This window comes from Mus caroli, chromosome 2 (assembly GCF_900094665.2).
Source record: "Mus caroli chromosome 2, CAROLI_EIJ_v1.1, whole genome shotgun sequence".
Taxonomy (NCBI): domain Eukaryota; kingdom Metazoa; phylum Chordata; class Mammalia; order Rodentia; family Muridae; genus Mus; species Mus caroli.
Genome location: NC_034571.1, coordinates 94858181 through 94874702, shown reverse-complemented (window position 1 = coordinate 94874702; position 16522 = coordinate 94858181). Strand labels below are relative to the sequence as shown.

The 16522-nt window shown below is 42.0% G+C and overlaps 1 protein-coding gene across 2 annotated transcripts in view; it reads left to right on the top strand.

The window, feature by feature from the left end:
* The window catches only part of C2H11orf74 (chromosome 2 C11orf74 homolog), a 67794-nt gene extending 57899 nt beyond the window's left edge, over positions 1-9895 (top strand). The window contains exon 7 of one of the 2 annotated variants that reach the window (XM_021186309.2): positions 9645-9895. In XM_021186309.2, coding sequence (XP_021041968.1) covers positions 9645-9809 — 165 coding nt within the window. In that variant the 3' untranslated portion in view covers positions 9810-9895. The remainder of the gene's footprint in view (positions 1-9644) is intronic. The other variant, XM_029474673.1, reaches the window with a different exon arrangement.
* Positions 9896-16522: the final 6627 nt, after the last annotated feature.

Sequence of the window (16522 nt, the reverse complement as noted above, 5' to 3'; positions counted from 1 at the left end):
ATGTTGGTGTTGACAAACTTCAGAGCTGCCTGTAACTAGTTTTGGCTGCCATTGGTCTCTCTGGGCTGATTCTTTGGACATAAGCTCCATTGCTTTCTGTTTTCTTTGTTTGCAATTGAGGCTCATGAGGTAGCACAGGTCCACCTTGAATGTGCTCATTTTCTTGCCGATTAGCACTGAGATGACAGGTATGCACCACCGCGCCCACTTGGGAATTTTAAATCATTATTTGTTTGAGAGTCATTTTAGCACTGCCTGGCATCCTAACACTGAACCAGCTCTGCCTTGGTTTAGTAGCTCAAATCTTATCTTTAACCACATAGATCATTAAAAGATTCTAATCATCTTTTCCAGCAAGTGTCTCTCTCCTGAGGGACCGTCAAGGAGCGTTTGAGGGCTGGAGCTGGTGGCTGCTTTCAGTGGCTTCAGTCTGAAAGCTGAATGTGGTCTGCTGTGAGTCCTCCTTCCTCATAAATGCTGTTTCAGATCCCACACCTCTCTGATATGGATTGGTCTCTTTGAGCCCCTGTCCCTACCAGTTTTATTACTGGTTTATGTATGTGTATTTCCCCCTTTGAGAGGGGCATTTTTCAGATCTCTAACTAATATTTGTCAATAAATTCTTGCCTTGATTCCTCTGATTTGATGAATTTTGGAGGTTTGGAACTGCTTTTTACGGCAAGAAGAGTTTATCCTATTGAGAGGGGAACTTGGTTCCCTGGAGAGGCAGCTGTGGCAGTGGTCAGGAGGGAGCTTGAGGGCCTCTGTTTTCCATTTCACAGTGGGATTCGAAACCCTTCCCCACCCAGCTAGTTTATTTACCACACCACTCTGTTCTAGCCTGTAGCTAAATGCTACCATTATTGATTTGAACATTGGTCTGTGTTCCTTAATTTGCCTATGTGGTATTTTGAATGAAAACGGCTCCTCCTTTCGCAGTGTCTCTGCAAGAATCAGTCATGTGAACAATTTTAAGGAAACTCAGTTTCCTAATAGTACACAAATTCTATTCCCTTAGTGGTCACAAACAATTTTCAATTAGACTTGAAATTAGACATCTGAAATCCACACGTTTCTCTCAGATCCTTAGGCAAAAATAACAAGTTAATAACTTAATTTACACTCGTTTTTTGTTTAGCAGCAGGGGACTTGGCATTGTATAAGAATGATTCTTCTCTGAAATAAGCCAGAATTTCAACTTGTAGTTGAAACTTTGTAGTCATATAACTTAAGATCCTAAAATAAACTCACCTAGAAAGAAGGCTTCCAGCTAACACAGCAGTCAGTAGCTAGAACATGGAATGGACATGCAGCCTTACTGTATTTGAAGGGGCAACACTTGGATGGTCGCAGTGATGCTTTCTGAATGGCATGACATACATACATCATTTCACTTGGGATTACATATCCCTGCCTTGTCACTCATTTCTCCAAGTCTCTATAAGTTTATTTTACTGTAACATAAGTATCAGAACCAAACATAGACATGCAACAAATATTTACTAAATAAACCTGCTGATATATTTGGCTACTCTGCTCTAATCTCCCCGGCAGCAGCTCACATGTTCCTTGCCACCTGCCCCAAACTCTGGATTCTTGAATAAAATACACACACACACACACACACACACACACACACACACACACACACACACATACATGGGTGCGCAGTCTTCTATTATAATAGGTTTAAACATCGCAATGGCTGGACCACTCTGAAACTTCCATGTTGCTAACACCTCCTCTCTGATACTCCTGCGTTATTACTTACTAACATCTATATTCCATCTTTGCTACCCTAGACCCAAATTGGGGGCAGGGGGTGGTGGCCTGGGGCTGCTCTTCCCCAGCTCTTACATGGCTGGTATTCTGTCTTCTGCAGCTCTCAAGCACGCATCTTATTCCTTCCCTGGCAATGGTGATTTTCCTCCCTTTCCTGTATTCCTTGTCCGAGAACCTCTCTCTGCCTCTGTCTCCCTGCCCAGCCACTGGCCACCAGCAACTTTATTTACCAATCAAAGCCAACTGGGGACAGGTACCCTTAGTGTCTTACATACAGATGTATGGATTTTTCTGTAATTTTGGGAGCTGAATTAACACAAGTAGCATTAGAACCAGTCCACAACATACACCAATTCTTACTACTAACTGGGAGCCACTTTGTGACAGTCATATGATTGAAATCTGTCATGGTCTGAATACGACCTGTCCCCCACAGACTCATGCCTTTGTATATTGTCCCCAAGTGGTAGTGCTATTTTGGGGGACTTGTGGAGCTTTTGGAGGCTGGGCTCTTGCTGGATGTAGTGAGGTATTGGAGGCTATATAGCGTTGTCTCCCTGCCTGTCCTCTGCTTCCTGCTTTGTGTTGATGGGAACACGCAGTTGTAATATGTGTCCCCACATGACGCCACTATGAGCTGGGGCTGATCTTTCCCTGCTGTGTTTTCTTTCTTCCCTTTGGAGTTGGCATGTTTACTTTGGCATTGCTGGAAGTGTGTGGCATCTTGAATTTACAGGGGCTCATGGTTTCAAGGTTGTCTGAGACTCAGAAGAGACTGCACTTGAACGATTGAGTAGTTACAGAACTGCTAGACTATGGAACTTTTGAAATTGCTGCATTCATTTTACATTATAAACACAGTCATGAGCCTATGGGGGCAAGAGAAATGTCCTGGTATGAATATAAAATGAACCATGTAGATTTATGTCTGAACCCTTGGTCTACAGCTAGTGATATTGTTTTGGGAAGTTGTGGAACATTTAAAGGTGAAAGGAAGAGTGGTCACTGGAGGTGGACCTCTAGGTTTTATAGCCTGCCCCATATCTGGTCCTCACTATGCTTCCTAGCCTATGTAGAGTTGAGGAAGTGCTTGTCATATGCTCCCACCCCCATGGAGCTACCTGCTATCATACCTTCCTCACCATGATAGCTGTACCTCTTAACGTTTGAGCCAAGACACAGGTCTCCCCGTTTGGTTGATTTTGTCAGGTCTTTGCTCCCAGTGATCTGAAATATAACTAATCCAGTGCTTTTGTCTCTTTCTACTCTCTTGGCTCCTTTCCCACAATGTTTTACATGTTCACATCTCTCTTCCCACTGTTGACAAGAAGGGACCAAGAGAAGGGGAACAACCTTCTGTCCCCTGAACTGCTTTTTGGCTGGGGTCTGTTTCTCTCCCTGTTTTCTCACTCAAATTTGTTAGTGCTTCCAGTTGAATTCCTTTTCCCTCTAGGTTCTACCCGACTTCATCAGGGCTCTGGCTACTCTCCTCTCATTCCTCTTTCAGTAAGCTGCTGCTTTGGCTTTAGTTGAGTTCCTGAAAGCATTCAGAATGAAGGTACCAGTTGTTGAGGGGCCCAGCCCAGTGGTTCCTTTGTGGCATTTATGGGACATGGAGATCCATGCCTATACTTCTATTTCAGCTTTACCCTATACTCTTGCCTTACTGCCTCTCCCAGCTCTCTATTCTTTGTTTCTGAAGTTGTTGCTCTCCTCCTTTGGAGGTTTTTGTCTACCCTCTCCTAAGAAGTCAGTGTTCCCCAGGGTTCCATCTGTATACCCTGTAACTCTTCTCTCTTTGAATGTTTGAATCAATTTTCATTTAAATTCTACCTATTGCACTTATGTCTCTAAATGGGCATGTCTACCTTCAGGTCTTTCCCCCCTCTGGCTTCAGGTTTGCCTTTTGTCTTCAGCATCTTCCAGAGATCCTCAAGTACAGTGTGTTCCCTGCTGCTTTCCTGCCTGCCTGACTTTCCCCTCTGCCACTGCTGTCAGTTCCCACCGAGCACTGCCTATTTTCCTTCCTACATGGTTTTTATATCTTTCCTACCAGTGCTCCATTGTCTTGACTTTTGCTCAGACCACTCTAGCAGGGTCTGGAAAGTCTTCTGACTCCAGACTCATGCTTCCGAATCAGTTAAACCCTCAGTTTAACCTTCAGTATGAGTCACGTAATTCTAATCTCCAAGATGACAAGCAGGCCATCCTTCTTTTTTTGGTGCTGTTCCTACCTGTTCCATTATAGGTGTTCATTAAAAAGTTTATGACATGAAGGGGTGCATACAAGACCAAGTATCTTTCCTGCTTTCTAAAGATTCTTTAGGGGCTTTTTATCATCTCTAAGATGATGTTGCTGCCTTGCCATTCCTTATCACTGTGCCCCCTTACAGGTATGCTCAGATAATGCCGAACTTTCAGACTTGAAATGCTGCACCGTATGTTTACAGCCTGCTCATAAAAACTCTCCTGTTTGAAAAGCTGTACTCTTAGCCTGCTAGCCAGTAAACTTTCTAAGATTTCACTTAGGTGTCTAACCATCTCTGATTCCTTCCCAACCCACTCCAGATGTTCCTGTGATCCCCAGATTCTACCACTTCACAGTTCACTGTCATGAGAGGTTTGTTGGTAACTTTATGCAGGTCTTTCTTTGTGTCCTAGAGCCTCAGACAATGGCTAAGATATGTAGGGCCATGTACATTTTAAGAAGAATAAAAACGCCTGCATGGCTGCAGGGAGCTCTTCTCATACCTTGGGTGCTGAGCCACACTGAAGCACATGGCTTCACATATTCTGAGGAGTGTATTTTGGCATTATAAATATGAAATTATGCCTATTTTTAGTTTCTTCTGTTTTTCTGTTTGAGCACTTAAGTAATTTTCTAAGAAAAGGATCTAGCAATAGCCGCTATTAATAACTGTTCATTTGTAAGTGACAAATATCTAAGTATATTTTTATTTTTAGGAGTTTATTACAAATAATGCTTGTATTGGCAAGTTTTTTAGCCTTGAGAAATCTATCCTTTTTTTTTTAAAAGAAATATATCCTTTGCTATTAATTTTAATTCAAAATTCCTGTAAAAAAAATTCTCAGCACAGCGAGAATTCAACTGTATGGAAAAACACCTTTTTTTTTTTTTCATTTAAGAGAGAATTTCTTTACCTGTAGTACCATTATGTTGGTACTTTCCACAACAATATGGATTGGATCATATTCAGTCCAATGTGGATTGGAACAATAGTCCAGCCACAATATGATTGGATCTCAGGGAAATGGGGGTATAAGGTGGCACTGGAAGTGGGTATCTCTGAAGATCTAACCTAGCCATAGGAGTTAGCCCTGGTCAGGAGCTCTGAGAAGGCTAAACCATGAGCCTAGTTCACTCAGACCACCTGACAAAGTGGCAGAGAGTGAGGTGAGGTGACACGGGGGCTGGTATACATTCTGAAGAGGAATAATTCATTTTCCCATTGTCTGGGAAAATGAGACTTCTGAGGTTCATGCTATGCTATGCAGTTATCCTAGTGAAGAGGTTGTCACAGGTTAGTGAGAACATTTGTTTATTTTGTCTTCTCCTTGGTCATGAAGCCCTATAGGCCCAGGTTTTGCTGCACTCGTGTTGGTTTCCATTATCTAATCCTTTTATTTTTGTTTTCAGCTGAAGCAAGCTTTATTTAATACTAGCCAGGAACATGGACTGGTCAGGTACCTACCTGGGATTCCCAGAGAATGGTGCTGAATTAAATCAGTCAGGTGTCTATAAAGGCCAAAATGTAGGTTTTAGTACTTCCCACTTGCATCCAGCTAGGGCCAAGCATATATTTTAACATACTTACTGCCTACGTACCTCATACTTTCTTGTGATCAAGTACATTTTGTACATTTGGGGTAACCAATCTTGCTTTCTGAAGTGAAAACATATGAGTTATTAATTTAAATAAAAGTAGCCCTCAGCATTCTAGGGAGTAATCTATCCTTGGGCAAGTGGGGCTTAGAGATTAACTTTAGTCCTTTAGACTATGTTAGTTAAATTAATTGATGTGTGAAAACCCAGCTCACAATGGGTAGCACCATTCCCTAGGTAGAACCTCCTTTGAGTGGAGAAATTGTGTTGATTACAGATAAGCAAGCAAACAAGCAGACATGTATGCATTTATTTATTTCTCTCTACTCTTGACTCTAGATATAAGGTGGCCAAGATGCTCCAAGTTTCTTCCTTGACTTCTCCAAAATAATGGAGGATAACCTGAAATTAGTAGACTAAAATAATCACTACCTCCCAAGTTCATCCCGGTTTCTTTCTACCAATCTGCCACTATTCACTCACATCATTTCTTTGTCACGTCCACTTCATAAGTCTTTAGAAAATACTGGCTTTTGAGTTCTGACCTCTGCAGCCTACCAAAAACCTTTAATTAACTGGGCTTAATTTGTTTTTAAGTAAATGAAAAAAAATCAAGTAACTTTACCAAGTAGTGATTTTTTTTAAAGAAAACAAAAAATAATTGTCTTAGTTAGGGTTTTACTGCTGTGAACAGACACCATGACCAAGGCAAGTCTTATAAAAAACAATATTTAATTGGGGCTGGCTTACAGGTTCAGAGGTTCAGTCCATTATTATCAAGGTGGGAGCATGGCAGTATCCAGGCAGGCATGGCGCAGGAGGAGCTGAGAGTTCTATGTCTTCATCCAAAGGCTGCTAGTGGAAGACTGACTTCCAGGCAACTAGAGTGAGGATCTTATACCCACACCCACAGTGACACACCCATTCCAACCAGGTCACACCTATTCCAACAAGGCCACACCTTCAGATGGTGCCGCTCCCTGGTCCAAAGATATACAAACCATCACAATAATTATTATTATTTATACCTCACCTGTAGTCTCCTTTCCCTCCAGTCCCCCCATTCCTTCCTTCCCAACTCTCCTCTGTCACCAATATCCACTCTTGCTCTGTTTTGCTTCAGAAAAGGGCAGGCCTCCCTTGGATACATGGCATATCAAGTTGCAATAACACAAGGCACCTCCTCTCATGTTAAGGCTAGGTGAGGGAAAAGGGTCTCAAAAGCAGGTAACAGGGTCAGAGACAGCCCCAGTTCCCACTGTTAGGAGTTCCATAAGAAGACCAAGGTACACAACTGTCACATATGTGCAGAGGGCCTACGTCAGTCCTGTGCAGGCTCCCTCATTGTCAGTCTAGTCTCTGTGAGCCCCTATGAGCCCAGGTTAGTTGATTCTGTGAGTTTCCTTGTAGTATCCTTTGACCTTTCTGGCTCCTACAGTTCTTCCTGCCCATCTTGCACATAGTTCTCCAAGCTCTGCCTAATGTTCGGCTATGGGTATCTGTATCTGTTTTCATTAGATGCCAGGATAAAGCTTCTCTCAGTTGGGCTAGGCACCAGTCTGTGAGTATAACAGAATATCTCCTCCTCTTTCTCTTCTTCCTCCTCCCCCTCCCCTCTCCCCTCCCCCTCCCCCCTTCCTCCTCATCCTCTTTCTCCTTCTTCTCTCTTTTGCCAGTTGTATTTGGTTTTGTCCTACTCTGGGCTATCTAGTATTTAGTCTCTGGGTCCTGGCTCCCCAGGCAATGTCAGGGGCAGGTTTCCACTTGTGGTACCCAGTACTTAATTCTTAATAAGTGTTTATTAAGTGAACAGGTAAAGGGGAGGGGTATGGAAATGTTTATGTAGGAAGTAGGAAGAGCATGATATGGTATCAAAGGGATTTTCATAGCCAAGGGAGTCGTTTAATTTGAAGTAATAGGCCAGCCCCCCTGGAAGGTAGATGAAGGCCAAGTGTCCTCATGTGACGAGAGTGGATGGGTTCAGAGGCTCAGGGTGGGATTCTGAATCCTCTCTTGAGACATATGTGAGATGCCTGCAGCTTGGTAGGCATGTAGTTACTGTTCTTGGATGAGGACATAAAGAGCTTCAAAGAACCCCTGAGACAGAATACATTTGTAGAGGTGGAGTTTCCTCTGCATATTGGCCAGGATCAGTGAGGATCAGGTGCCTACATAGTTAAGGTAGACTACAGCCTGGTCTGCAGGCCTCAGTAATTCTTCACAGAGTTGGAGGTGGCTGAGACACGTACATTCTGGACAAGAACATCAAGTGTCACCGTGTGTGCATGTCTCTTATTGGAGCCAGTCTTATCAACAGTGTCTCTGTTACTGTGTAGTGAAGATAAATTCAATTACAGAAAGTGATCAGGACACATCAGTTGCTTTCTTGTACAGGCTGACTTACTTCCCGCATGCAGCTGCTCTTCTGAATACAGTCATGACCTTGCACGTGGCCCTGAGTACACTTTCAGTGGAGGCTGTGGGAACTGTACAGCCTATTCAGAAAAGGTCGCTTCTCCCAAAGGACTAAGCGTTGGTTGGTTTTGTTTGTGGTTTTTGAACAAATGTGACTTTGAAGCAGATCGAACTGTGCTCAAATGTGGCTATTCTTCTTTACTAGCCTTGGACAAGTTCTGAAGTCTTTCAAGGCTGCATGACTGGGAGGCCATAGGAGGCACTGGCAGGGCTGATGGGATGTTACTGTTGATACACATGTGAATCCTGATGCTGGGGCAGACCCAGGATGGGAAGTTGTCCAATGGCAGCTCTTACCTTTCCTCATGAGGAGCATGGAGGAGAGGACCAGGCCTCTGGAACCTGTTGGGTGGATCATAGTGGCTGATTTTAAGGCCCCAGGGCAATGAGGGGCTGGCAGTCTGCTATTGGCACGTCATACTTTACTCCCTAATAGGGCTCTCTGAACAGCTCTGCTTTTCTGATTTTGTTTTCACTGTAGTAGCAGTGTGTGGCATTTTCACACTTGCTGCAGAAAAGCTCCTCCAGAGATCATCTTCCATGCGAGAATGTTTAAAGCTGACAATAGCAAAGCTTCTGTGCATGTTTTCACTATTGTATAAGCCATAGTTTTCAGTTATGTCTGCACCAGGTGCAGATGGTGGTGGTGGTGGGGTGTTTTCACTGTTTCACATACCATTGGCTTTGCGTGGTATTTTTCAGGGTGTGAATTAATGAGATTTAAGACATTCTTCTCTGTTTGTTGGAACATATACTCTTTTGAAACAAACAAACATAAACAAAAAACCAAACTTTTCTCCCATGCTGGAGACCAAACAGGATCTTTCATGTGCCAGGCAAGTACTCTGTCAACTGAACTACACCATCAGCCCTGGGAAGTGGGCTTCGAATGGCTCATCCTTTAGAAGGTCTTTAAAACTCACAAAAATGTAAACACATACAAAACTCACCTTTCTTTGCAGCTGGTTTACAGGTAGACTGTAATATATAAAAAGGGAGAAAGAGAAGGATGTTGGACCTTTAAATTTGATCATACATGTTTCAGTTCCTCCTGTTATTGGACAGGGGCTATGGGTATTATCTCAAGTATAGTAAATGTAGAGTGTTTTTAATTTAAGTTTTAAAGATTACTTCCTTATAGATTTTTTTTAGCTAATGGTGAAAGGTTGGTGAAGACCTTAAGGTGTATTTTTTATAGTTTAATGGAGCATCTAGCTTTTCCGTATGCCTCTATTGCTGGCACTACATCGTGACAAAGAGTGAAATGAATGTGTGCAAAGCAGACCTGATTCTTGCCTTGGGGGCAGAATTAGTTAATGATGCTCATTCAGATACAGCATGATACAAATGGGGCATATTAAGAGGCTTAAATTAGGTCAAATTGAGTAATTGAATTTATTTCTTTACTTAAAAACAGCTTAATCAGCTGAGAGTGCCGAAAGTCTAAAAAAAGCTTCATTAAGTATTAATAGGCTGTTTGTGTTTTCAACTTCATCTTCACTTCAGTGATCGTGTTTCTCTCTGCCTTTGGTACCTTTTACAGATAGTTGGAGATGAAGTTCAGCCCTTCTTTCTTGATGAAGAATTTGATTATGACAATGTGATTCTGACTCCCAAGTTTACTGCTGGAGAGATAGCAACCATCCAAGAGCTATCTAAGCAAAAGAGAGTGGGTTGCAGTACAAACGTGTTCGAACTCCATGACTGATGCCTCTGGGTTTAGTTTTATTTTGTTCACACTCAAGCAACATTAGAATAAAGCATATGTCAACTGATTCCCTCTGTGGAAATGTACACGGCTGCATTCATTTGTCACTTGTTTATCACCAGGACACAGATTAACCAAGACCAAAGAGATCACTTTCTCTTCTGTCCCATGGCCATGTCCTGTGACTGCTTGGGACGATGGAAGAGGGAAATGGGGCAGGAGATACGGGCTGCTGAATCTGCATGCGATGAGGGCACCATGCAAGGACATGGGTGTGTTGTGCTGAAGACTGGGAGTGTGAGTGCATTTATTAGAGGTGAAGGACAATCACACGCTCCAAACATTACCAGGTCTAACAGAATCACATATGTATGTAGGCCTTTGGTCCTGTGTGTCCAGAGATGGTGGATTCAGTGTGGTTGTGGAGAGACTGAGCTTCACTGAAAAGGAAGGCACTGCAGAGCTGATTTTGATGTCTCACATGGAATTCTGGGAGTTAAAAAAGTTATCATTAAGTCATGTCTGATAGTTACAAAGTACAGTGAGTAGGCTCTGTCTCCAGAAGTTTAAGAACAGCTAGAGAATGTAAAATGGTGTTATGGGGCTGGTGAGAGGGCTCCGTAGAGGTGCTTGCTAGAGGCAAGCCTGATGACCTTAGTTAGTCCCTGGAACTACGTAAAGGAGGACAGAGAGAAATGACTCCATAAAGCTGTCCTCTGACCTCCACAGGTGCAAAGGCAAGCGCACCCCACTTCTCCTACTAATAATAAAAGATAAAAATTTAAAAATGTGCCATGGAGTAGTAACTGTGTAGATGACTCATAAGGTCACCGAGGGAACAAGTAGAGAGGGATATAGGCACTGAAGAAGGATAAGGTGGGCAATCTGTATGAAATAATGTTTATTATTGCAGAAATCAGCAAGTGTGCTTGGTATTCTTTCTTCTTTTAAGTAGCCTTTACATTTTATCATCGTCTTAGGAAGCATAGTTACCATCCGTTCCCTTTCTCTGATCCCCTACACTTAAGCCACACACCACAAAGTATGCTTGTTGCTGCTTGGTTTTGAGTCTTTCCTATTTCTGTTCCTTTTCGTCTCTTGTGGTAAGAACGCTTGACATGAGAACCACCATCTTCAATGCTTGGGCACACAGTTCAATATTGCAAACCACGTACACAATATTGTGGCATATCTCTAGGACTTACCCACCTGCTACCGAAAATACACTCAGTTCTCCATGGCTTCTGTTTCTGAGTTCGACTGCTGGAGACACCCCATGGAAATGGACATGCATTGTCTGCCCTTTGGTGCCTCGCTTATTTCACTTATGACAATATTCTCTGAGTTCCTTCACATGGTCACACGTGGCAGGATTTGTTCCTTCTGAATGCTGAATAAATAGTGAGTGTCACATCATGTACATACACTTCTCCTTATTCATCAGTCTGAGCATTTAAATTGTTTCTGGATCCTGGTTCTTGTGAGTCAAGCTGTAGTTTGTGCTTGTGCATGTATGAGGACTTGTGTGTGTTTATACTCATACAAATGCTGCTTATAGTTTGTACAAAAGAATTCTCTCAATTTTATCCCGACAGGAGATGGAGATGATTTGCATATTTATTTTTATAGAATCAACTTTCATCATTTATAACTGAAGCCCTATTTACAGTAGGAAATGGGGAAGATCTAAGGACCGCAGATGGGGTCTTTTGGTGGGGAAGAGGTGTAAATGCACTAACAGTTAGGGCAGAGCTGCAGCACCCAGTATAACAGCCACTAACTCCATCCTGGTGTGCAGAGGACTTGGGATGCAGCTGCTGTGACCAAGGAGCTGAGCTCTGTGGCTTGATTTATATTTCAATATCAAATCAAGAACATACTTAACCCAGTTATCAGAAAGCTTTCAAGTAGATTTAGAACGGTGGAATGCGAGTCTACTTTTTCAAATGTACATGTTGTAAATTGAAATGTCGGATTAGTGGTTATGTAGCTACATGTATGTACTAGTAATTAGTTTTGATGACAGCATAGTGTCTGAATTTAAAATATGCTGTGCATGTAAAACGCACTGGAGTTCGATGAATTAATGTGAAAAATATTACATCGTTTTTGCATTATGGGTTTAAGTGACTTGAATTACCTGGCTAAATGAAATATATTATTAAGATTTATCATATTCCTTTTACTTTTTTAAACAAGGCTACTGGGAAACTTGAAATTCTACAAATCACAGGCATATTTCCTTTAGTTGTAACTTGGCCTATGGTGACCTGGGTCTTAAGCATGTTTTACCAAGGGGTCCTGGGCCAAAAACAGGTTGAAACAATGTATGTCTGGGAAGTACTTTTATTTTATTTTATTTTATTTTATTTTATTTTATTTTATTTGCTGTGAGCAATAATAACGTAATGCTTATTTTGGTTCACAGTTCAGAGAAATGCAACCTGTCATGATTGGAAGGCATGACAGCAGGGCTGTCTTACTCCATGATGCCAACCAGTCTCTTCAGCCTGGGACTCCAGCCATTGTGACGGTGCTGCCCAATTTAGGGTTTGCACTCCAATTTCGAGCTGGCAATTGGACTTAAGCACCACTGGAAGCTGGGGAGGCGGTGTTTGACTTTGGTCATGACTCAGGAGGGTTTAAGTCAGTCAGGAAGGACATCAGAGTTGGAGTAGTGTGTTTTCTCCTTAGGGTCTAGAGAATGACCTATGAAGTCATATCTTCAGTTTTGAATGAGTGAGCCTATTAAATATATAGCAAGCTAAAGTAAAAGAATAAACTGCTAATAGTATATAAATATCAAAACACACCAAATCGGGCACTCCTTACCTCTAGCAGAGACTGGGAAAGTTAAGGCAGTTGGAGCTCCCTACTAAGCATCTCATGGCGGATCTCCAGTTTCTCTCTCCCACTGCAGGGCCCTTTAAATTCCAGGATGAGCAGCAATAAGGTCTGTTGCAAAGGATGACCCTTCAGCTGTTTTCAAGGACACAGTGTTTCACTCTGCTGATCTCTGCTAGGGGCTGTGAGCTCCCCATCTGATGTTTCTGTTATTATTTGTTGTGTTACTTGGAAGCCTTACACTTGCTCTGGCCAGGTGACAGGAAGGAGACATTTGCTCTGACCAGGACCGTCTCTGTTGGGAACTCCTTTAAGGGGCTCCCACAGTCAGTCTCTGCTGGAGGTCATGAGTGCCTGATTTGGTGTGTTTTGCTATCGAGATATGATTAGATATTTATTCTTTGACTTGCTATATTCTCACTATAAGCTCACTAATTTAAAACTGAAGATATGACGTTGTAGGCCATTCTCTGGACCCTCAGGAGAAAGCTTGCTATTCCAATTCTGATGTCCTTTTTGACTGACTCAGAATCTACTGATTCATGGCCAAACTTGAGTGCTGTCTCCTCTGTGACAATTCCCTAGCTTCCTATGGTGGTTAATTTCAATTGCCAGTTGGGGAGCAGGACGGGGGCGGGGGAGGATGTTGGGGACATTGGGGGTAGCATTTGAAATGTAAATGAAGAAAATATCTAATAAAAAATGTCTAAAAAAAAAGAAGTATGTAGTGCAAATCTTAAATGTGGGCAGCACAATCCAGTGTCTGGAGTCCCAGGCTGAATAGAATGGGGAAAGCCAGCTGAGCACTGACATTCTCTTCTCTGCCTCCTGGTTGGCATCATGGAATAAGACAACCCTGCTGTCATGCACAGTTAGGGACAGCCCTTCCTCAGACAAGGCACCTTGGAAGATACTTAGGTTTGAAATCAGAAGGGAGAGCAAAGGTCCTGTCCCTGAGTCACCTCCTCAGTGAGTTCCAACAGCACGTGGTAGTTTATGACCATCAACGACATTGCATATAGCAAAGACAGCGGTTTATGACAAATTCACTTGTTCAAAGAACACCTTGTTTTTGGGTGTTTAATTTTTGCTGTTCTTTATATATTCTAGATGCTATGCCTTGTCTGAAGTATAGCTGGGGGATATTTTCTCCCATCTTGTAGACTGTTTGTTAATTCTACTGATAGTTTCTTTTACTGTTTACAAGCTTTTTAATTTCACATAATCCTATTTGTCAAAGTTTGGGGCTTCCTGTTGTGGTATTGTGGATCTATTCAGAAAGTTCTTGCTTATATGTTTATCTTGAAGTGTTTACTTAGGCGTTTTCCTCTGACACTTCCAGTGCTTCAGGTTTTAAACTAAGGTCCTCAATCCACTTACCATTGTGCAGAAACAGAGACATGGATTCGTTTTTGTTTTTTGTTTTGTTTTGTTTTTCAAGACAGGGTTTTTCTGTGTATCCCTGGCTGTCCTGGAACTCACTCTGTAGACCAGGCTGGCCTCGAACTCAGAAATCCTCCTGCCTCTGCCTCCCAAGTGTTGGGATTAAAGGTGTGTGCCACCACTGCCTGGCTGAGACATGGATTTGATTTTGTTCTACAGTGGGCATTCTAGTTTTGCTGACACCATCTTAATAATACTTAGCAAGATTGTCTCTTATTCTAGAGTTTTTGAAACATTCATCACAAATTTGGTGTGTACACTGGGTTTATTTCAGTGTCTTTCATTGTAGCCCATTGGTCTTTCTTTTTATACCAATACCATGCTGACTGTCACTATGGCTATGTCTGTAGTTTGAGGTCAGGTATTGTGTTATTATCTCTGGCCATCTTTTGTACTTTGGCTTTCTTTGTCATGTTCTCATATACATTTTAGAAGGTTTTGGGTTTCTGTTGTTGTTATTCTGTGAAGAACATTACTGGAGTTTTGTCATCAAACCTAAAATTTTTAGTCCATAAAATGGGCTAATGAACTAAACGTACAGATTTTTAAAGCAAAAATATGAATGGCCAATCACACATTTTTAATATTTTTCCACATTCTTAGGCATCACTAGAATGCAAATTAAAACTACTGTGAGATTCTGTCTCATCCTAGGTAGAATGGCTGCCATTAGGAAACCTAGTACAACAAGGACTGGTGTTTATGTAAGGAAAGAAATCTTTATTCACTGTTGATGAATCTAAATTAGCATAGTCTCTATGGAAATCAATGTGGAGGCCTTTCACAAAACTAAAAATGGAACTGCCTATGACCTAGGTATACTCTTCTTGGTCAAAATATTCAAAGGACTGTATATCCTCCCATGAGATACTTGTACAACCATGTTTCTTGGTTTTGAGTCAGTAAAGGGGCAGGATCTTAAGGTTTGAAAGTGTGCAAAGGACATAGCGATGCGTGACAAATGATTGTTGAGAGCAGAGAAAGAGGAAAGCTGCCCTTCAGCTGCCTTTCTCCTTCTGCTGCTTTGATTCAGTCTGGGACTCTAGCCTAGGAAATGTTTACTATAGAAAAGATGTGGCACATAGACACAATGAAATTTTATTCAGCAATAAAGGAAGATGAAATTAAGGAGTTTGCAGGAAAACAGACCGAACCGGAAGATATTGTGTGGAATGTGGTGATCTCGATACAGATAAAGAGCATTATTTCCTTTCATGTGTGGATCCTCGATTTTACTTTTGACATATGTGTATTCACATGGGAGTGACTGTGAGCTGAGACTGGGAAACTAGAAATGGACCTATTAAAGTAGAAAAATGAGGCTCTAAGGGAGGGGTGTGGGGAGGAGCGTGAGGAGTATAATACCCATAACATAACGAGTAGAAGGGGAATGCTTGGGAGAGAAGAGTACAAATTACAATGGGCAGTAGGGAGGTGGGTGAGAAGAGGATATGGGGGACAGGATTAACCACAACTATGTATGAAGATGAAAAAGGACAACTTGCAGGAGCCAGTTCTCCCCTACCACATGGGGCCTGGAGATCAATGTCAGGTTGCCAGCCTTGGTGGCAACTGTCTTACCATTGAGCCATATGAGTAGTCCTATAGAATAGTCTGAGAATATTTTAGAAAACATATTTCTGCATTGTAGGTGAGTTATCCAACTTCTTGCAGTGGCTGAACCAGACTTTGTAACCAAGGCTCCGACTTGCCTCTCTTACTTTGTACTGTCTTTTTAAAATTTTTACTGTGTTCTGGATAATTTGTAACTATCCCCCCCTCGCTCCAAACACTCAGTTTTATTTCTGTTTTAGCACCTTTGTTTCAGTCTCCTTTCTGCCTAGTCATTATGGGGCTGGATCCTTTATTAGTTAGGGCCCAGGTGGCAGGAGCCTTGCCAGACTCCCTGTCAACCCTACTTAAAGTTCTCAACCTGTCAACACTGTGCATTCTTGTGACCATCATGTCTCTTTTGCTATCTGACTCCTGTTGGAATGTAAGTTACACATTGGGTGTGGGCTCGGACTGGACTTTTAGAAAGGTAAACTTAGTCTGTCTTTTTCATGGTTTATCCATCTTTTTGTGAAAAGGATAAGATAGGTGTTCAATAAATATCTATAGTATAAGTATCTATTGTGTGAATAGTTGCTGTATAGCCTAAAAGTGTAAGATTATTATCATAAAAATTTGGAGTGTCTGCCACAGATTTTGCCGAGATATTTATTGAACATCATTTATATTCAAGGCTCAGGTACTGTGCTGCTTCCTGGAGTGGTAACGGTGTGACTGTCTCATGTCCAGCATGCCAGTTCTTTCTGTCACTGTGACCTTTTGGGGGAACTTTAATCATTTCTCAATTTCTGTTTTGACTCTTTCTTATGAGTTCTTGTATTAAAGTCACCACTTGGAGCTGGAGAGATGGCTCA